The sequence below is a fragment of the Schistocerca gregaria genome, chromosome 5, assembly GCF_023897955.1.
Source record: "Schistocerca gregaria isolate iqSchGreg1 chromosome 5, iqSchGreg1.2, whole genome shotgun sequence".
NCBI classification, from domain to species: domain Eukaryota; kingdom Metazoa; phylum Arthropoda; class Insecta; order Orthoptera; family Acrididae; genus Schistocerca; species Schistocerca gregaria.
Window position 1 is genome coordinate 253,640,155 of NC_064924.1, and position 22,098 is coordinate 253,662,252.

At 43.8% G+C, this 22,098-nt stretch overlaps 1 protein-coding gene across 5 annotated transcripts in view; it reads left to right on the plus strand.

Moving 5' to 3' along the window:
• The window catches only part of LOC126273163 (eukaryotic translation initiation factor 2-alpha kinase 1-like), a 153,165-nt gene that overhangs the window by 8,223 nt on the left and 122,844 nt on the right, over window positions 1–22,098 (plus strand). For all 5 annotated transcript variants that reach the window (XM_049976633.1, XM_049976634.1, XM_049976636.1 and 2 more), the window contains one exon: window positions 21,162–21,263. In XM_049976633.1, the coding sequence (XP_049832590.1) occupies window positions 21,182–21,263 (82 nt within the window). In that variant the 5' untranslated portion in view covers window positions 21,162–21,181. The remainder of the gene's footprint in view (window positions 1–21,161; window positions 21,264–22,098) is intronic.

Here is a 22,098-nt window from a genome sequence, read left to right on the forward strand (position 1 = left end):
TGCTCGGCAAACTCAGGCTGCAGGTATAAAGTAAAGGTGTTGTGCATCTTCTTCTGTGCTGTCCACATATCATTCAAGAGGGAAAAATTCTTCAGAAATACAACATGTGAGTCATTAAATTCCTTCATTGGTTGTCAGAGCACATGCAAAAATCTTCACATGACTATGCCCTTAACATTATTAAATATAATGTGTCCTGAAGGGGTACAGTTTCAAGATCATCATAACCTAGTTCCATGTGCACAGTTTGTGAAGCAACCACCGGGATTAAAGAACTAGATGGCCCATATATAGTAGGCCAAGTGTGATTTTTCTGCTTTTTCTGAAAAAAAAAAAATGTAGATCCATTTTTAAAAAATGATCACTCTTTGAGTAAACTTCCACAGTTTGAGTCTCAGAATAATAGACTAACACAATGTGACATTATATAATACCATATCCTAATCTCTGCTTGTGATATGCCCTCTTCCACAGAAATATAAATTAGTTTTCATTCTGCTTGTGCACTAATAGCCTAAAATTCAAGGTAGCACCATCTGTATGCATAACTACATACCTACATGAAGAAGGTGTCTAAGTTAAGGATAGAACTTTCCAAAAAAGACTGCGTTAACTTACCTCATTCTGAAATAAAATACCTTATAATGTTTCTCAGCCATTTGCATAATATTTCTACAGCTATAATACTTTTTCTAAATGAGTGACCAAGACTTAACATGCTATATGAACTTCATACCTCTTTGCACTTGAGGATAGAAGGCAGAAATAAGAATGAGCAGTTGCAACAGTTAAGGAGGCAATGCTTTGAGACAGCGTCACATACATACAATGGTTGCAGTTCAGCAGGTAGACTGCACCCGTACTCTCCACTGAAAAGACTCACTTTCTTCTATCCTGCTTCCCTCCCAATCCACTCCTTTGGCATCTTCTGCTGCACAAACTCATCAGCTGCGGTGCCCATGTGTCACATTCCTATTCAATTGATTTCTAATTGATTGCCACATCCAGAAGAGTCTGTCCCCCTGCGGGTTCGGGTGTTAGAATAGGCCCACGGTATTCCTGCCTGTCGTAAGAGGCGACTAAACGGAGTTTCAAACTTTTCGGCCTTGTATGATGGTCCCCTGTTGGGTTTGACCTCCATCTCTCACAATTTTCCGAAGAGCGAGCCGATTGGGGAAGGGCGTCTTACTTGGTGCATTGTGTCCATCTTGCGATCAGACCTTTCGCCAGCTTATACACCATTGAACTGCAGTCCTGTCCGCTCTCCATCTCTTGGGCATGACTCTTTTTCTGCGTGCAGTGCCTCTTTCTGCACCGACGGCGACCATGGACCACATGTTTCTAACATCCAGCACGGTAGCCAGTCCGTTGTGGTGGGGCCGCCATGTACCCTGTTGGTTGTAGCCCCCTGACAACACAGGGATCGCTCTACTGATGCCTGCGCCGTTAACTCCCCACGTATGCCAAGGAGTAGATGCCTATCCTCGTGGGGTATCGGGACTCCCGGCAACGGCCATCCTGCCAGGTGGCTCTTGCCGTGGCTGGGTGGCGCCCGTGGGGAGGGCCCTTGGTCGGAGTAGGTGGCATGAGGGCGGATGACCTGCAATGAAGCGTGGTACATCGTGTCTCGCTGGTGGCCAGCCGCCAGAAGTCTCTAAGCGTTCTCGGGCTCAGTTTAACGCCCAGAAGTACGATCCGAAAACGTTCCCCTCCCTGGCCACACCGTGGGAGGAACGTAAGTCTCAGGATGGCAGTAGCAGTTATTTGCCCCGCTTCTTAGTTTGTACGAGGGTTGATGGGGAGTCTTTTCTCTCCACAAAGCCTCAGTTCTTCGTCGAGCATTTAGAGGACAAGTTTGGGGAGGTGGAGGGCTTGTCAAAAATGCGCTCTGGGTCAGTCCTGATACAAACGGCATCCTCTGCCCAGTTACGACGGTTACTCGCTTGTGACAAGTTGGGGGATGTTGCCGTTACGATCACACCCCATAAGAGTTTAAATATGGTCCAGGGAGTTATTTACCATAGGGATCTTCTTTTGCAGTCTGATGAAGAGCCGCGCGCCAATTTAGAGCGCCGAGGTGTACATTTCGTCTGGCGTGTTCATCGGGGTCCGAAGGAAAATCGGATTGCTACCGGTGCCTTCATCTTGGCCTTTGAAGGGGATACATTACTGGAAAAAGTCAAGGTGATGGTCTACTGATGTGACGTTAAGCCCTATATCCCTCCCCCGATGCGGTGCTTTAAGTGCTGGAAGTTCGGCCATATGTCTTCTCGCTGCACTTCCAGCCTCATGTCGAGATTGCGGATGCCCATCACATCCCAATACTCCATGTGCCCCGCCTCCCATCTGTGTCAACTGCGGGGAGCACCATTCACCTTGCTCGCCAGACTGCCGAATTTTCCAGAAAGAGCGTAAAATTATGGAATACAAGACCCTGGACCGACTAACCTATACTGAGGCCAAGAGGAAATACGACCGACTCCATCCTGTGAGAATGACATCTTCCTACGCTGCTGCTACAACACCTGTGCTAGCCCTGTCTGTTTCTCCAATTGTGGCCAGATCGACGAGTAGTAAAACTCCTCCTGCCCCCTCGCCAGTGGGGGGGCTCTACCCACCGGGTTGCTCCTGCACCACCTACCTCAGGAGCAACACCATCCCACCCATCGGGGACATCCGTCCCCACTTCTAAGCCGGAGAAGTGTCCAACTTCTTCGGCTTCTCACGCTCGCAAGGGGTCCCTTGGGTCCCTCCCTTCCCAGGTTTCCGCCAGCGAGAAGCCTGACGACCGACAATGGCGTAAGTGCCCGCAATCAGCTGGTCGTAGGGCTTCACGATCCTCCTCCGTACTGGAGACTGAAGCGGTGAAGCCCTCCCAGCCGGTGCGACCCAAGGAACGGCGTGAGAAACCCAAGAAGAGCTCTCAGCCCAAGGAACTCGCGGTGGCAGCCATCCCACCGCAACCTTCCAGCTCTGCGTCTGAGGATGCTGTGGAGATTCTGGCGTCCGCTGAGGACCTCGATCTCGCCGGTCCATCAGACGCCATGGAAAGCACTATCACAGGTGCTAAATCGGAGGCAGCAGGTGACCCAGCAGCGTAATCTCCCTTCCCAGTCCCGTCAAGCCTTTCTCAACCATGGACAACACCATCCTCCAGTGGAACTGCAGCGGTTTCTTCCACCATCTAGCTGAGCTCCGCCAACTTATCAGCCTTCACCCTTTCCTCTGCATTGCTCTGCAGGAAACTTGGTTTCCGGCAATGCGAACCCCCGCCCTCCGTGGCTATCGGGGTTATTATAAGAACCGGGCAGCTTATGAAAGGGTGTCTGGTGGCGTCTGCATCTATGTCCTGAACTCTCTTCACAGCGAGTCTGTACCTCTCCACACACCTTTAGAGGCTGTCGCTGTTCGGGTGTGGACGCCACAGGCCGTTACCGTCTGCAGTCTTTACCTTCCACCGGATGGTGATGTCGCGCAGCATGTCCTGGCTGCTCTGATAGCTCAATTGCCTCCACCTTTCCTGTTACTGGGCGACTTTAATGCCCATAACCATCTGTGGGGTGGGTCAGTGGCAACAGGTCGAGGCGCCATCGTTGAGCATTTATTGGCGCAGCTCGATCTCTCGATCTTAAATGATGGTGCCTTCACACACTTCAGTGTGGCGCATGGCACATACTCCGCCATTGACCTTTCCATCTGTAGCCCTAGCCTCTTACCGTCTGTCCAACGGAGAGTGCATGACGACCTGTGTGGTAGTGACCACTTTCCGATCTTTCTGTCACTGCCACAGCGTCAGTCTTCTGAGCGCCCTAGCAGATGGGCTATGAATCAGGCTGACTGGGACCTATTCTCCTCCACTGCCGCTATTGAGCCTCTCTCTGTAACGATGCCATTGATGCAGTGGTTCAATCGGTCACCACCGGCATCGTTACTGCCGCCGAATCTGCCATTGCCCATTCTTCTGGGTCCCTTCGGCGGCGGACTGTGCCTTGGTGGTCGCCTGAGATCGCTGAAGCGATTAAAGCTTGCCAGCGGGCGCTCCAGCGTCACAAGCGACATCCCTCATTCGACCACCTTATCGCCTTCAAACGGCTGCGTGCGCGAGCCCACTGCATTATCCGCCAATGCAAGCAGGAGTGCTGGGAGCGGTATGTGTCCACCATTGGCCTCCATGTCACTCCATCGCAGGTCTGGGCCAAGATTCGCCGCCTCTATGGCTATCAGACCCCTGTCAGTGTCCCTGCGCTCTCACTGAATGGAGCAGTTTGTACTGACTACGACGTCATTGCAAACCGCTTGGCAGAGCACCTTGCTATGAATTCCGCTTCTACTAACTACCCCTTGTGCTTCCGCTCCATTAAGGAGCGGATAGAACGTCGGAGTATTTCTTTTCGCACTCACCATCCTGAATTGTACAATGTTCCATTCAGTGAGTGGGAATTTCGAAGTGCCCTCGCCGCTTTTCCTGATATCGCTCCTGGGCCAGATAGCATCCACTCTCAGATGCTGAAACACCTTTCAGTGGACTGCCAGCGACGCCTCCTCGATCTTTACAACCGCATTTGGGTCGAGGGTGAGTTTCCGTCGCAATGGCGGGAAAGTCTTGTTGTCCCCATTCTGAAACCAGGGAAGAACCCTTAGGAGGTGGACAGCTACCATCCCATTAGCCTCACCAACGTTCTTTGCAAGTTGCTTGAATGGATGGTGAGCCGGCGCTTGAATTGGGTACTGGAAGCTCGAGGCCTTCTGGCTCCGTCTCAGGGTGGGTTCTTTAAAGGCCGCTCCGCCGCCAACAATCTGGTGAGCCTGGAGTCGGCCATCCGTACTGCCTTTGCCCGCCGTCAGCATCTGGTTGCTGTCTTTTTCGACATGCGGAAGGCGTATGATACGACATGGTGTCATCACATCCTTTCTACGCCTCATGGATGGGGTCTTCGGGGACCTCTGCCGATCTTATCTGCAATTTTCTGTCGTATCGTACCTTCCGCGTGCACGTCACGGCCTCATATAGTTCCTCCCAAGTCCAGGAGAACGGTGTGCCACAGGGTTCTGTTCTCGGTGTGTGTCTGTTTTTAATAGCTATTAACGGGCTCGCTGCGGCCGTGGGAAATACTGTCTCCGCTTCCCTGTATGCTCCACAGCTCTATTGGCATTGCAGCTGCTGAACGTCAGCTACAGGGCGCAATCCGCAAGGTGCAGTCTTGGGCTGTAGCGCATGGTTTTCAGTTTTCCGCAGCCAAGACCTGCGTTATGCATTTCTGCCGGCGACGCACTGTTCACCCGGAGCCACGGCTTTATCTTGACGGCGAGCTTCTTAAAGTGGTGGAGTCACATAGGTTTTTGATGCCCGGTTGACTTGGCTGCCCCATATTCGGCAGCTTAAACAGGCGTGTTGGCGGCATCTAAATGCTATGCGATGCCTGAGCCACACAAGGTGGGGCACCGACCGATCTACTCTCCTACGGCTTTACCAGGCGTTAATCCAGTCCCGTCTGGGCTACGGGAGTCTGGCTTATGGCTCAGCATCCCCATCTGCGTTGCGGGTGCTGGACCCAATCCTCCACAGCGGGATACGCCTAGCCACTGGTGCCTTCCGAACCAGCCCTGTGGACAGCATACTTGTGGAGGCAGGTGTCCCTCCACTGCGGTTACGACACCAACAATTACTAGCTGCTTATGCTGCCCATGTTTTTAGGTTGCCCGGGCATCCAAATTATCGTGTCCTCTTCCCGCAGTCAGTCGTTCATCTGCCAGAACGTCGGCCCTGGTTGGGTTTTCCGATCTCCGTACGTGTCAAACAGCTTCTTTCCTGGCTTGGGTGTTTCCCTGTTCCACCTCCTTTCCGGGCCCCTCTGCGTACACCCCCGTGGTGTGTGCCTCGCCCTTGCCTTCGGCTTGACTTGACACATGGCCCGAAGTACTCAGTCCCTCCGGAGGCCTTCCGACGCCGCTTTTATTCCATCCTGGCCACGTATCAGGGCTCTGGCGTTGTCTACACCGACGGTTCGATGGTTGCTGGTCTAGTCGGTTATGCACTAACTCTAGGGGACCATTCTGAACAACGTTCGTTGCCGGCTGGCTGCAGTGTTTACACTGCTGAGCTGGTCGCCATCTTTCGTGCCCTAGAGTATATCCGCTCCTGCTCAGGTGAGTCCTTCGTTGTCTGTAGCGATTCCCTGAGCGATTTACGAGCTCTCAACCAGTGTTTCCCTCGTTCTCGTCTGGTGATGGCTATCCAGGAGTCCCTGCATACTCTCGCCCATAGCGGCAGATCTGTGGTCTTTGTTTGGACTCCAGGCCATGTTGGTATACCCGGAAATGAAACTGTTGACTGCCTGGCGAAAGAGGCCACCAGTGCGCCATCTCTGGAGATTGGCCTCCTGGCGGCTGATTTGCGGGCAGTCTTACGACGCAAAGTTCTCTCGTTTTGGGATGCTGAATGGCGCGGTCTGACCACCCCTAACAAACTCCGTGCCGTCAAGGACACGACGACTGTGTGGCGGTCATCCATGCGAGCCAACCGCAGGGACTCAGTCATCCTTTGTCGGCTCCGCATTGGCCACACCCGACTCACGCACAGTTATTTACTGTGTCGTGAGGATCCCCCTCTTTGTCGTTGTGGGGCATCCTTGACGGTGGTCCATATTCTGTCGAAGTGCGCCCTTTTAACCGTGCTCAGGCAGACTTTTGCAATGCCTGACACGCTCTGCTCTTTTGTCAGATGACTCTGCCATGGTGGACTTGGTTTTGTGTTTTATTCGGGCAGGGTTTTTTTATCCTTTAATCTGAGGTGTTTTTTTTTTTGTGGCTTTTAGCCTCTGATTTTAAACTGAGTTTTTAAAGTGTTCTTGGTGGTTGGCTTTTCCTCTTTTTCTCTACAGTCGGCCAACCACCGTCACACTGTGTGTTTTAATTTGTTTTGTCTGGTCTCTGTCAGAGTATTTCATGTCCTGTTTCGTCTGCTGTCTTTCCTGTTGTTCGTTTCTTATTCTCTTCGGGTGGTTTTTAGTTTTTATGGAACAAGGGACCGATGGCCATAGTAGTCTGGTCCCTTTAATCCCACAAACCAACCAACCAACCAGAAGAGTCTGACAGAAAGTAGATATCGGGGCCTCTAGCACACACCCTTCAATCAGAGGTGGTTGAGGTTATACAACATTAAACAGTCACTCTCCCACCCGTGACATGTTTAAAGTGTATGATCTTTGGGTGCACATTCTTCCTATGAACTAGAGCGATACCCTTTGTCGGAATTAAAGGAGACAAACTTTCCCCCAATTATGTGTGAACAATCCCCAGCATGCATTAACTTGTCAAGAACAACAGTTGTCCCATTCATCAATATGCCATGCATTGAGAAATAATAAAATAAAATAAAACACTTGATAATTAATGATTCCAGGAAAAGGGTGAATGATTACACACTGCCAGTTTGCTAATAAAACTTTGCCAATACAGTAACAAAAACTGAGCTGATAGAAAGACTGCAAGACATACAATTTTGCCAACATCTTGGTCTAGCCATAGTATTAAATAGACAAACTGCCGGAGGAAGAAGACATCAGACACCTGTATCTGGGAACTCAAGTCCTCGTAGGGAACTTATGTAATACCAGATTCATCTGGCCTCACAGAGACTGGGGTTAGACAATCTTTTTTACCTATCACCCACTTTTGTAACTGTTAGCAGCAAAATTCTCGAAATGCCCACCGATTCCTCAGCAATGGCAATTAAGAAAATAAAGAAGTACCTTTACTTTACAAAATTTATAAAGCAGAGTTGCAACAGGCAAAAGCATATAACAACAATTACTTACCAAATACTAGGTTAAAGGTTTATGAAAATGTTTTTAAAACCCCTGCCCACCATGAAAGTTGGAATGTGCCCACTAGTAGGTGGTAGAGACCAGATTGGTCATATAGCAAACCGACAATCAGGTATGAGCAAATCGCACAACTCCTTTACCTAACACATACAGTACAGAGTTCAGCCTACAACAACATGACAGCACCATAAGTGTGTGTACAAAATAAGTCTGGAGAGGAGTGACAGGCTTTGAAGTTTATCTCACTGCTTAGTATACCTGTAATTCATTTTAAATGGAACTGGATTGATTATGGCAAAGATCAGCTTACCAATCATGAGGGAGAACATCAGTTTACTGGAAACAATAAAACATGAAAGAATTCCCTTCCAGGTTATATTCAAATTAATTTGGAAACACTTGAACATTGTAGTATGTTATGAAACACAATAGAGACAAATAATAAAATCACTGAGTGCTGTAATGTGACACTGAATGACAATGCAGTCAGTTAACAGAAGTGAACACAAACGAATGCATGCATGTGCCCACACATGCGCGCGTGCACATAGAATAATTTAAACAAGTTGCTTAGCGGTATGTAACATAAAACATTGTTAGTATTTTCAAGCTTTTGAATCTTAACTTCTCTGTGTTTTTAACTACAATAATGGATACATAATTATTCATGATGGAGGAACTGATTTTAGTAAATAGGGAGAAAGTAGCAAAATTGAGCACACAGTTTTAACTGTGTGTCACCTGTATTCTTTTATAAAATCAAGCTGTTCAGATTTGAGACTTGCTGCAGAAGACAACACTAGTATGCTGCCAACACAGATGTATAACTGCAGTTCCCATCTCCAGTCCCATAATTGTTAACAAGCCGTCACTCATTTAAACACTGTGGACGTGCTTTTGTATTGACTTGGTCATCTTGAACAGCTCGATGAGCATGTACAGTATCTGGATCAGCAAGCTTAGGCACTTCTCTCTTTACCAAGTGCCAGATTGGGAATTCACCCACATTGTGCCCCACACAGCACAGTTAATATTGGTGCACCAAAAGCCAGCAGAAGATACCGCAGACCAGTCACTCGCTCAACATATTGAAGCAAACAACCAGCAGATGGAATTGCAATCTAGTTGGGGACAGGTAGAAAAATTATCATCTGCCTGTGGAGTCAGTATCATAGTGTTAATCACAGCCTCCTTGTGGCAGATCACTTTCTCCTTCGCCATCCCAGAAACTGAATTAGGGAAAAATCCTCACAAGGTCCATAAGACAAGAACAAACTGAAGGTGAAACAGATCTGATAGCTTCAACCCAGCAGATGTTACCTCATGAAACAGCCCATGAATGTAGACACAGTACCTCGCTAACAGACGGAACATAAAGAAATAGCAAAATAACCGATGCTCGTGTGCCCACACATGATAATAGTCCAGTGAAATTGTAATGGATATTTTCTTTATCTGGCCAAGCTCCTGAAATGGATGGCTATCCACCTTCTGGATTACTTTGTGTTACAAGAAGCAAGAGTATTTGAAAACCAACATTCAACTCTCAGAAGCTATCACACTTATTACAGAAAATGTCAATACTGAATGAGTCAGGAGTGGACTGCAAGCTGGTGTGCTGAGATACCTGCAACAAGCAAGTACTTTCAGTACTACATTAGAAGCTAAGGAAGTTTGAATCCTAATGACAATTAATGTAACTTCAATACTACATTAGAAGCTATGGCAGTTTGAATCCTGATGGCAAAGCATGAGTATCTTTCAGGCAAGGAAAATGTTCGTTATTATTTTCAAACTTTCGAATCTAACTTCTGTTCGTTTTTAACAGCAATAATGAATACATAATTATTCGTGACAAAGGAACTGATTTTAAAATAGGGAGAAAATAGCAAGTTTGAGCACACAGTTTTAACTGTATGTCACCTGTATTCTTTTATAAAATCATGCTGTTCAAATTTGAGACTGTTGCTGCAGAAGACAACACCGGTGTGCTGCCAACACAGATGCGTAACTGCAATCCCCACCTCCAGTCCCAAAATAGTTAGCAAGCCGTCACTTGTTTAAACATCGTGGATGTGCTTTTGTATCAACTTGGACATCTTGAACATCTCGATGAGCTTTTACAATGCACTCAGCATAGTATTTGGGTCATCAAGTATAGGCGCAATCTTTTTTGTCAAGTGCCAGAATGGGAAGTCCTCCATATTGTGCCCCACACAGCCCAGTTAATATTGTTGCGCCAGCAGCCAGCAGAAGATACCACAGACCAGTGAGCAATTACTCATTCAACATACTGAATGTAATTGCAATCTACTTTTGGTAGACACGACCAAGAACCATTTCATTTATGCTTTAGTTAATGGGTTTCCATGGTGTTTTAGTCCCAACCTCATCGCTGAACCAGAACATTACGAAACCCAGCACCTGAGCAATGATGATAAGACACATTCTCACAACATTTAACTGTATTCGGCATGGAGCTGAATTTTTGTCCCAGTAATAGGGAAATAATCATCCCTATTTTGAAACCAGAGAAAACATCACACTTCACTAATAACTATGGGCCAGTCAGCCTAAGGAATGGCTTATATACAGTGCTGGAGCAGGCATTTGAAACATTTGGAGATCACAATCCAAAAGGCTTTTGTCCCTGAAGATCTAGTTGTCCTGCAAAATATGTAAGAAACTACTTTTCACCACTACTTACATTCAACACTGTATGTTGGAGGTTTTTGGGGTGCCTTCTAGTCTTTATGCATACCACAGTCAATGAAGAACAAAAGAAGTCAGCTGGGGGAAAAAAAAGTTTGTGTAGTTGCAAATTTTTACACACTGGTAGAGGGAGTGCAATGAGCAACATACTAAAAATCATGACCGATGGGACATGAGTATTGGGATGGTGGGGCATTGAAAAGTCACTTTTTGATATTTTTTTTTATGAATAGCTAAAAAAACTCCAGCTTCTAACAAAAATGTTTCTCAGGACAAAATTAAAGTGCGTTAAATTGCATGTGTTAGGGAATAAGTTGTGTTCTGGGGATGCAACAGGTTGGGGGGGGGGGGGGGGGGGGTTGATGTATGTTGGTAGAAGAGCGAGAGAAGGTACTTTCCAGTTTTGATATAGCTGATTTCATGAATGTGAATACATGTGGTGCCCCAAGAACTAAATCTGAATACACAAAACTTTTTTATCTCAAGTGACTGGTAGTTATCAACTTAATATTTCTAAGTATATTTCAGTGGCCCAAGGTATGTGTGTATATGTTATTAAAACGAATATAGATCACATTTTTTTGATTCAGCTTTGGGAATTACATCCTCATATAATTAAATCCAAGACATCCAACAGATTTTTAAATAAATCTGGAAATATTCACAAAAATATTTGTCCGTATTCCCTTAAAATTAGCTTAAACAGAAGACTGGAAAACTGAAATGGAAAAAAAATTCAGAGTGATTGAGAAAATTGTGTCGTGTATCAGCAAAATAAACAAAAAATGCCACATAAATACACCCCCCCCTCCCCCCTCTGAAGTTTTGAAACAAGGAATAAACTTCAAAAAATAGTCTTATTCAACACTGATGCCATCTACAACATATTATTTGTTTACAGAACTTCAAGTCTGATCATGTTAATGGAGTTACTGCATTACCACCACACATTCTGTTTTTTAAGTGTTTACTGGCATAACTAAAACTAAACAAAATGTGTTCTGGAAGGTGCAATTTTTGGCTTGTGTAGAGAAATTATGGCCAATGGTCAGTACCTCTAGATGAATGTGGAAAATTCACATTGTAGTCGGTTGGTAGGTTTTAATAGTCTAGGAATGAATAAAGACAATTCTTATCTCTCCAGTTTGTCACAGTATTGTGCAGGCATACCAAGTGGACTGCTGAATTTGTGACTTTCTCTGCATGTATTTCTGTGTTCGCACACCATAGAGAAGCTCCCAATTCCTAGAGAATTTTGATCTTGAAATGTCACATTATTTATTTCTAGTGCAGAATTTAAATTTTTTTTATTCATGCAGTTGGTTCACAGATTGAGCCTAGATGTAAGCAACTACAGTATAGCATTCAAAGGCACTAAAATTTCTCTTCCATGTCATTTAGATGTATGATCAATACAAAATGGATAGCCACATAAGGAAGGCGGTCAGCAGCAAAATGTTGCACTGAAAGTAGACTGTAAGATAATGTAATGAATCAGACAAGAGTCCTCCTTCAGAGGTAGAAACACGTACAAACATTCACATACGCCTAACACAGAAACACATCTACTGTCATCTCTGGACACCTTGGCCTGACTGCAGTGAACTGTGATCCCAGTTGGGGCAGGTAGTGGGGGTTCAGAAGAGGTCTGAGATGGAAAGGGGAAGGGTTGAAGGGTAGGGCTAAGGGAAGATACTGCATTTGTAGCATGCAGGAACAGGATGGTGGGTTGGTAGGTGAAGCATAGTGAGACAGTGTTGGGTGTGGGTGTGGGGGGGGGGGGGGGGGGGGAGAAAAGAAGGTAGAAGCAAGGAAAGGGAAGGAACTACGTAAGTGTAGTGGGGGGGACAGAGGGCATGTGCATCTAGAGAAGAAGTAGGAAAGGGTGTAGAAGCAGATGGAGGACAGAGGCTAATGGAGGTTGGAATCAAGGGGCATACAGGAATAAAGGAGATGTTGCGGGGAGAATTTCCATGTGCACAACTCTGAAAGGCTGGCAGTAGTGGGAAGACTGCAGATGGCATGGGCTGCGAAGTAGTCTTTGAAGTCGGGCACATTGTGTTGGCTGGCATGCTCTGCAAGTGGATTGTCCAACAGTTTGGTGGTGGCATTTCATAGCTTTCACAGGTGACCATGCCTTTGACAAGGTAGGAGATGCCTGTGACAGAACTGGAGTAGGTGGCAATGGGAGAATGTATGGATAGGTCTTCTGTCTACATCTGTTATAGAGATGTGAGCCATGGGGCTAAGGGATATGGGGATGGGTAAGGATATTGCATAGGTTGCGTTAGTGTCAGAATAAAAGGAAGGATATTTCTCCTACAAGAGGTGGTTGAAACCCTGGTAGAATGTATGATTCAGATATTCCAGTCTTGGATGGTGCTGAGTGACAGTGAAGGTATGCTGGGGGTTGGTAGGTGTCTGGGAATACGATGCTAGAGGTCTGTTTCTGGACAAGGCGAGAAGGGTAATTTCAGTCTGTGAAGGCCTCACCCAGAGTGACTTTGCTATATTTGGAGAGGGACTGATTATCATGGCAGATGTGACGACCATGCATTATTTGATCGAAAGCATGTGAACACCTATTAGTGGACATTAATATGGAGTGTATCCACCATTGTCTTCATGATGGCTTGAACTTTGCTGGGGACACTTTCAGTGAAGTATCTGGATTCCTGTGGAACTGTGGCAGCCCATTCTTAATCAGGAGCCAAAACCAGACTAAGTAGTGGTGTAGGACACTGGCATCTGGAGTCAAGTTGATGTAACTCACCCCAGAAGTGTACCATTAAGTTCAGGTTGGGATTCTTGGGCAAACCAGTCAGTTTAAAGAAATTTACTGTCCACAAACCATTGCCTCACATATGCTACTTTGTGACAGGATGTGGTGTCATGCTGATAAAAACAATCATCATCCCTGATTTGTTCCTCTAATGTACACAGTACACAATACTGTAAAAAATGTTCATATACTTCTGCATTTATAATTTTCTTAAGTGCTAGAAGGGAACAACACCCTAACCACAAAAAATGCCTCCATAATGTAACATCGCCTCCTCCATACTTCACTCTTGGCACTATACGTAACAGCTAGTAATGTTCTCCAGGCATTTGTCAAATCTAAGCCCTTCCAATGCCACAGGATAAAACATGATTAATCAGTCCAAATCAACTGTTTCAATTCATCCACTGTCAAGTGGCATCGCTCTTTACACCACCTCAAGCATTACTTAGCATTTACTACAGAAATGTGCTGCTTATGAGGAGCTGATCGACCATAGTACCTCATTTTTTTAATTCCCTAAGCACAGTCATTGTACTAGCTGGACTGCTGGTAGCAATGTGGAACACACGAGTGATTCCTTGTGCTGATTTCATTTGCTTTTTTTACGATCACTCTCCACAATGCTTGATGATCCCTGCCCGTCACTATATGAGATCTGCCTGGTCCAGATTTAGCTATTGTTTTTCCTTTGCATTTCCACTTCACAGTCACAACACCAACAGCTGGTTTGGGCAGCTGAAGAAAGGGTAATATGTCCCTGATGGATTTGTTACTCAGGTGACATCCAACAACTAGTTCACTTTCAAAGTCACTGAGCTCTCCTAGCTGACCCATTCTGCTGGTACTCCTTGTCTAATGACAACACAGTACTCCCCAATTCCTTTTATACTTGCAGGTCTGTGTCTCGTGATATCTAGCGGTCAAGTCTGTTTTACGTAGGGGTGTTTGGAGTCTTTCGATCAGATAGTGTGAGTGGTTAGTCTGCATAAAATGGATTATTGGTGTGGAATGTGTGGTAGTTATTGACACGGAGGTATTTTTGGTAGTTGGTAGGATGGAGGTACTAATGATGCCATGCTTTGAGATGAAGGTTGTAAGATGGAGGTATTGATGATTTCATGCTTCAGATGAAGGTTAACTTTGAAGAAGGTTGCTTATTTGGTTGAGGACGACCAGGTGGAGCATATAGGGGGAGATAGTGTTGAGTTTCTGGAGGAATGTGGATAGTATGATCTCACTCTTGGTCCAGGTCATGAAGGTGTAATCAGTGAATCTGAAATAGATGAGGCTTTTAGAATTTTTGGTGACTAGGAAGGATTCCTCTATATGGTCCATGAATAAGTTTGGCATAGGATGGTGCCATGTAGGTGCTTGTGGCTTTACCATGGATTTGTTTATAGGAGAAGAAATTGTCAGCAAGCCATCACAGGTTGTCTTCATGCACAGAAACATGTTATATTACTTTTGTCTTGCAAAGAGGGAGAGTGTCATGTGAATTTAGGATGAATCATATGCATGTTAACTGCTGCTATTTTATGATGTTCTGGATACTGATGACTTGATCAGCATGCCAAGGGTTGGACTGACTACTTTCTGCAGCACAATAAGGGCTGAATGAGGAAGTGACAGGGAAAAGATTGAAGACACGAACTTAGCATGGTTCTGTAAAGGCTGACATCCAGCTTGATTGCAGAACAGTGGAAAAACTGTCGCCACATCAAGGAATCATCACAGTTTCCCACGAACAACAAAGACAACTAAGGAAATCAAAGGTATATAGAGACTGCTAAAGTCACAGCATTTCCTGACAGTTATCTTTAAGAAGCCTGTACGCAGATTCTAGAAGGGACCAAATGTACCCCTCCCCCAGCTTGGAGGACACCTGTGAATGTATACTAATGTTCCGCCAATTAAACTCGTGCTGAGTACTTTCACTGATTCAAGGCAATACAGCCACATGCGGAACTTTTCCACTGTAATCAAGTAGTTGAAATAATATAAAAATCCCACTTTATAGGCTCCTATCTGATAAGTTATTAACATATACATCAGCTAAAGACTAGTTATATCACAAAACTGAATGCTTCCCATTTCTTCTGTAACATCTGCTGGGTAGCAAACCACTCATTTGTCGTATGTTTCTACAACACCCCAGTTTTGGTCTGTATGGGCTACCAAGGCTTAGAATATGGATCAGTAATGCTATTGGCACTATGTTTGCAAGCTGAATCAGATATCCCACCATTGTGCATTTGACTGCAACATTTCATAACAAATTATGCAATAACAACCTCCCCAATTCGGTCTCGTTTAATAATCTGGTTGTGTCTTGTCCTGTCTGGTCTTGTTTAATACTCAAGGGTTTAGTGTCTTCATAAATCACCATAGGGTATATTTATGCTGCAGCCTCGCAATTGGCACATAACACCTCACTACTTGCTGGGAGCCTTGTTGCATTTATGCTGCAGCCTCTATGCTTGCCAGGAGTAATTACCAAGCAGCTGCTCACATTGCTAGCAGAGTTGAGCATGGCACTGTTGGAGTGACCTTGAAGTAGCCAGTCACAGCTCAAGTTTCAGGTCATGCAATGATGGTCACAGTGCGAAATATAAACAAGTTTGATATCTTCGCCTGACAAGGACTGTAGTGAGCAGTGGGACAAGCAGTGATGGTGAAGTTTAAATGGGCTGGTAAGACTCAGTGCACTTGTTTCATCATCACTGGGCCATGCAAGTGAGCAGAGGTGGCAGCATAAATGCAGCCTTAAGACAGGTAATCGATGGTGATACGCACTAACACTATTTGGAACTTTGGCTCCCTACTTTGGGCTCTATGTACAGAGCTCTTGTACAAGCTATCACACAGTGTGTAACTGCGAATCAAAGGAATTGGATATTCCTTCAACTTTTGGTGTTTATCTCTGTCCAACACAAATACTCTAACTCAGAAACCAACCACGAAGATGGGTTAAAAGTAGGTTCTGTTCATGTATACATAGAGGGTCGGGATTAAAACTCATTGCCGAACACACTCATGGCTGAATTTATAGCCATCACAAGAGCCCTTACATTTGCACGTAAACACACATAGTTCTTAGTATCCAGCACTTCAATGACTAGTTGTTAATTGATAGACCAATGTTATTCGCTAGTATCAAGTATTCAAAGTTCTACTTTTTGACATTAACAACTTTCACATGGATTCCAAGTCAAACAGAATTTCGAGGATAGAAACTTGCTGATGAGTTGACCAATAAGCCAGCCCCAAAGTAGTACTAGAAGTGATTGTGCGAGGTGAATTGAGGCATGTAATTTTGAAAGATTGAAAATCAGTATGGCAAGCCATTGCCCTCCTAAATAAACTACAAACAATCAAGGGATCCTTTCTTGCAGGATGATACACCTTCTGAACTTCTCAGAAAGAATCAGTGGTTCTTTGTTCATTGCATAATGGCGCCACTAGGCTCACTCTCACCCTCGGCCTCAGCTTCATCTGACAGCAAGTGGACCCATTCTAGTGTGGTTATGGTGCTGTCCCTGTCCCAACGTAGCTCACATTTTTGTCTAGTGTATCAGTATAACTGAATTAGTATGAAAACTAGAGTAGAGCAACTTACTATCTTCAGTGCTCACAGGTGATGTGTGTATTAGGTCATACAGTTCATTAAGAGAGTGATTGATTTTTGTTCTAAAATATAGTGGTATTTACAGTGTTTTACTATCTCTGGGACAAGCATAGGGGGAGCACCTCTTGCCCTGAAGTAGCTGCCCCTCTCCCCCTTTCTGAGACTACTAGTTTTGCTTGGTCCTGAAACCAACATAAGTTATGAATGTTTCAGAATCTTTCAAGCATTCCCCCACTCTTAGATCTTTGAACATCATGTCTTAGACTTTGTAATTGTAAAAAGAGGTTATTATTATTATTATTATTATTATTATTATTATTATTATTGAATACAGGTCACTGTCTTGCTGACTACAGAAAAAGAGTGTGGTGGGTGGGACTGGAATGTGTATCTCGGGCCCTTGTTGTTCGCCCTGGGAAACCACCAGCTGGACCGTTCTCTACTTTGACAGCCGCCGCTCCCTATACTCACTTTTGTCATTTTACTAATATTCTTTTTAGATAACAAGGCACTTTTAACTCTGAAAATGGTGATTTTTTAACATTTGCTCTGTTTGGTGCCAGTGTACTCACAAAGCAACTGGATTGATGACTTTGACCTGTTTAGTGGCTTTACATAGGCTTTATTCAACTTTTGTTTGTCCAAGAAACTTTGGCTCATTTAAATGTGTGGTGGAGCTCTCCTTGCTTTCACAGCAGCTTTCAGATATGGTTATTGAGCCATGGTGGGCCATTACTGTTATTAATAAGCTCACTTGACACATACAACACTGTTGAATTTTAACCATTGATACTCCACGTTTTCAGTCTTGGAGATGAAAATTTGATGCTAACTGCCCAAGCAGCCATCAGTCTATTTCTTCTTGAACTTGCAAAGTATAAATGTTTTTCTGCCTTTCTTAACATTCTTTTTAATACTTTTAGTCAGAATTATAATCGTTGATGCCCTCTTCTACATCTCTCAAATATTTTGGGTTTGTTTGTCGTCATGAGATTCAAGTCATTTCTTAACTGTCATTTCTTAACTGACTGCTCAGAGTCAGATAAGGTGTTTAGTACAATGTCACATGAATCTATATTTTTTTTTTCTTGTGCTCTAATCAGAGTATCCCAGTCAGTACCTGAAAGGTTTAATCTACATTTACATACATACTGTCCCTGTAGGACGGAGGGTACCTCATATCATTGTTAGTTGTTCCATTTTCTATTCCACTCACAAATGGAGTAAGGGAAAAATGATTGTCTGTATGCCTCCATATGAGCCGTATTTTTCGTATCTTGTCTTGACAGTTCTTATACAAAATGTACATTGGTGGCAGTAGAATCATTCTACAAACAGCTGTAAGTGCATATTCTCTCAATTTTCTCTGCATTTTTTGTGAAAAGAATGTTGTCTTCCCTCCACATATTCCCATTTGAATTCATCTAGCATCTCTGTAACAATCGTGTATTGGATCTCAAACACATGAATAGTATTAAAGAATGGGTTGCACAGTCACCTTTATAGATGAGCTACACTTTCCTAAGATTCTCACAATACACCAAGGTCGACCATTTGCCTTCACTACTACTGTCCTTATGTGCTTGTTCCATTTCATATCACTTCGCTTAATTACACATAGATATTTAATCTACATGGCTGTGTCAAGCAGCATGCCGCCAAGACTGTATTTGAACATCACATGATTGTTTTCCCCACTTGTCTGAATAACTTACATTTTTCCCCATTTCGGGCAAGTTTCCATTCACCACAACAAATAGAAATTCTGTCTTAAGTCATCCTATACCCTTCTACAGCCACTCAGTGACAATAATTTCCTGTGTATTACAGTGTCATCAGCTAACAATCACAGATTTATTCTCACCCTACCTGGCAGATCATTTATGTACTGGGTGATTATAATTGAAGTGCACATATTCACAGAAACATGATAGATATGCTAATGCGTTGATGTGGAACAGTTCTATGCTTGAAAACATATTAGTTTCAGGACAAATCTGGTGCTGTACCTTGTTTGTATGATTGTATGACATCCATGTTGTCATTTGGCAAGCCATGATATGAGTGAAGAGTATGGTGATTGAGAAGATAGACTGTGAGATTTTAGTGAAACTGTTTTTTGTGAACAGCGGCTTTGAGAGAGTATCAGTGACTGTAAGGTCTGGGGAGATGCCTGATACATTTAAATGGTTTAAAGAACGTATTAATGTAATTTGAAAATGAGAATGAGCTCAGAATGACACCTGGAAGAGGAATGCATCCTATGTTAGTGGAAATTATTGATGAGACTGTTGTTGCTGTAAATTACCATGCAGCATGTGCCTTGGGTATTGCTGGTGCTCTGAGAGTTGTCTATCCCATGGTCAACAGTACGGAAAAATTTGCTGTCTATTTTACAATGGTACCTATAAAAGACCCAGACTGTGCAGCAAATGGGACCTAGTGATCTGCAGAAATGTTCTGAATTTGCTATTGGGTTTCCGTCACAGATTGAAGTTGAAGACATGTGACCAAACAATATTCTATGTAGTGATGAGGCACATTCTGCACTACAGGGTGCAATGAATACACAGAACTGCTGGATTTGGGATAGTGTTAAACCGTGTGTCGTGCATAAAGAGCCACTGCACTCACTGTAAGTGGCTGTGTGGTGTGGATTCACCCGCACCTTTATTCTCGGTTTGTTCTTCTTTGAAGAGAATACACCCAGAGGACCTGTGAGGTGTACCATGACGTGATTCTTCAATGTCTGCTTGTCATTGATATCTCCTTGTACAGTGTATGATTCTTGCTTTGGAAGAAAATAACTGTGTGGAAACCACTGTTTTTCTGCAACACTTCATGTCACTCACCCAGTGAAAGATCTGCTTAATGCAACCTTCCATGAATGTTTTACATCCATACATTGTCCAGATACATGGCCTTGCAAGATCACCTGATCTGAGTGCATGTGACTTTTGGCTCTGGGAATATCTAAGAGATTGTGTTTACCAGGGACATGTTTGGTCTCTACCCGATCTGAAGGCCAGTATACAGGAACACATTGCTCGGATTCCACCAGAACTGCTGCAAGCAACTGTTTATCATGTAATTTTATGGATGCGGCATCTCGTTGATGTACCCAGTGCTCATACTGATCAAATTGTGTAAGCATCAGTTAATACGAAAATCAATATTACGCCTGCCTCACATGTCTGACCTTTCTTGCCCACATCCCGTTTCTAATCCCTTACATGTGGAAACATTTCTGTACATCTTTCTTGCATTCACAGTGCCAAATTTGCACTTGGTGGCTGAAATTGGAACTAATTCTTTTTTCAGCATAAATCAGTTCTGCATTAATGCATTAGAATATCTACCAAGTTTTGCTGCCATGTGGTAATTACAGCCCACTCTGGACCCTCTGTGAGTAACTGCACTTTAATTATAGCCTGGCATGAAAGACCACTAGCACTCCTATCAGTTCTCATGGGCACTCCAGACAGTATCCTTATCTCTGATGAACATTTGCTACCAAGGACAAATACTGAGATTTATAACATTTTCTAAGTTCTATTTGGAGAGGAGGAGACCTGTTTTTATTCTAGCTGTTAGTATATTGTTGTATTTCTCTTAACACCTTGTGTGATTTCCTGGCTTCTGTGTACTAGACAGAAAGTGTTAGCATGATTCCAGTAGACTGTAAGCAGTCAACCATATACTTTTTGTGATTTTTTTTCAGTTGACAGTATCTGTGAACAATTTGTCTTTGTTTCTTGTGAGTACTATAGGGCATGACACGAATTTGTACATAGAATTATTTACATCCTTGTTTAAATAATGCAAGAGGAAGAAACAATATGTATGTGATAAATGAATGTAATATTAGCATAACTCTCAGAGGTAATGGTAATGTATGTTAAGTGCTTTTCCTTATACGGATGAGGCAGCAGTTACTTCACTTTATAACTGCAACACTGACTGCTGTTCGGTAGTGGAATGTTCGTTAAATAGTCTCTGCTAAACAATGTAGTGTGAACTGCAGAGTGATCATGTAGATGTAGAGATACAATTATAATCACTCAACAATAACTGCACTGTTCTTCCAATCTCACATTTTGTGTATGCTATACATATTGCCTGTTTGAAGTTTCAGGTTATTACATTGAAATATTAATGTATAATTTAACACAATGTTGCAAGCTTGCTTATGGTCTGTTGTTATTTTTTAAAGGATATAGCAAATGTTCCAATATGGATGCAGGATCACATCAGCAGGGAGATGATGAGGATGATGTCTTGCCATCTTTACAAACAGTCACGAATTTTGATGATGGTATGAGTTTTTACTGTCATGTGCTATGTTATCTAATATTAAGTAATACTTGTAATAAGTGAGTAACACTACCAGCACTAACAAAACTTCCAGTGAATTAAGAACTATACATAAACAAAGAAATATTTAATGATTCTTTAGATACCTGGCAATACCTCCATGGCCAAAAAGTTTTTACCGTTCTTGGGAAATGAGTTCTGTATGTAGTAACCTGTTGGTTACTGCACCTTTCGCTCACAACAAGTTGGCCCTGTAATGCCTGCCAACACTAGGATAGCCTGACCACTGATCGTTATCAGCACCATTGCTTGGTGCACGCAGCACTACACCAGTGACACCTGACATGGATAGCATCTTTGTAAGGGCATGCACAGATCTCTGAGCTAATCATTCTTAAACGTGTTTGAGACGTGTAAAGTACGGGTGTTGTTCAATAAGTAAGGCCCCACATTTTTTTAAAAAGCCATTAAGACACATAGACAAACGTCGTTGGTGGTGCTTCATATTTAATGTTTGTTCTGTGAAGTTTAACCATTCTGGCAGATGGCAGAGCCGTAGTACAACATCAAAATGGTGTCTACATACGACTCACATTACAAGCAGCATGCTGTTATTGAATTCTTGTGTGCGAAAAAGGAAACTGTGGTGAACAGCCAAAAACGTTTGTGTGCAGTGTATGGTGATGCTGCAGCTGATAGTACAGTTGTGCGATGGGTAAACAAAGTTACAGCCTTAGGAAATGCAGAAACACAGCTCCATGATCAGCCATGTTCGGGATGTCCTATCACGGCCTCTTCTCCAGACATGCTGAATTGTACGGATGCATTATTCATTC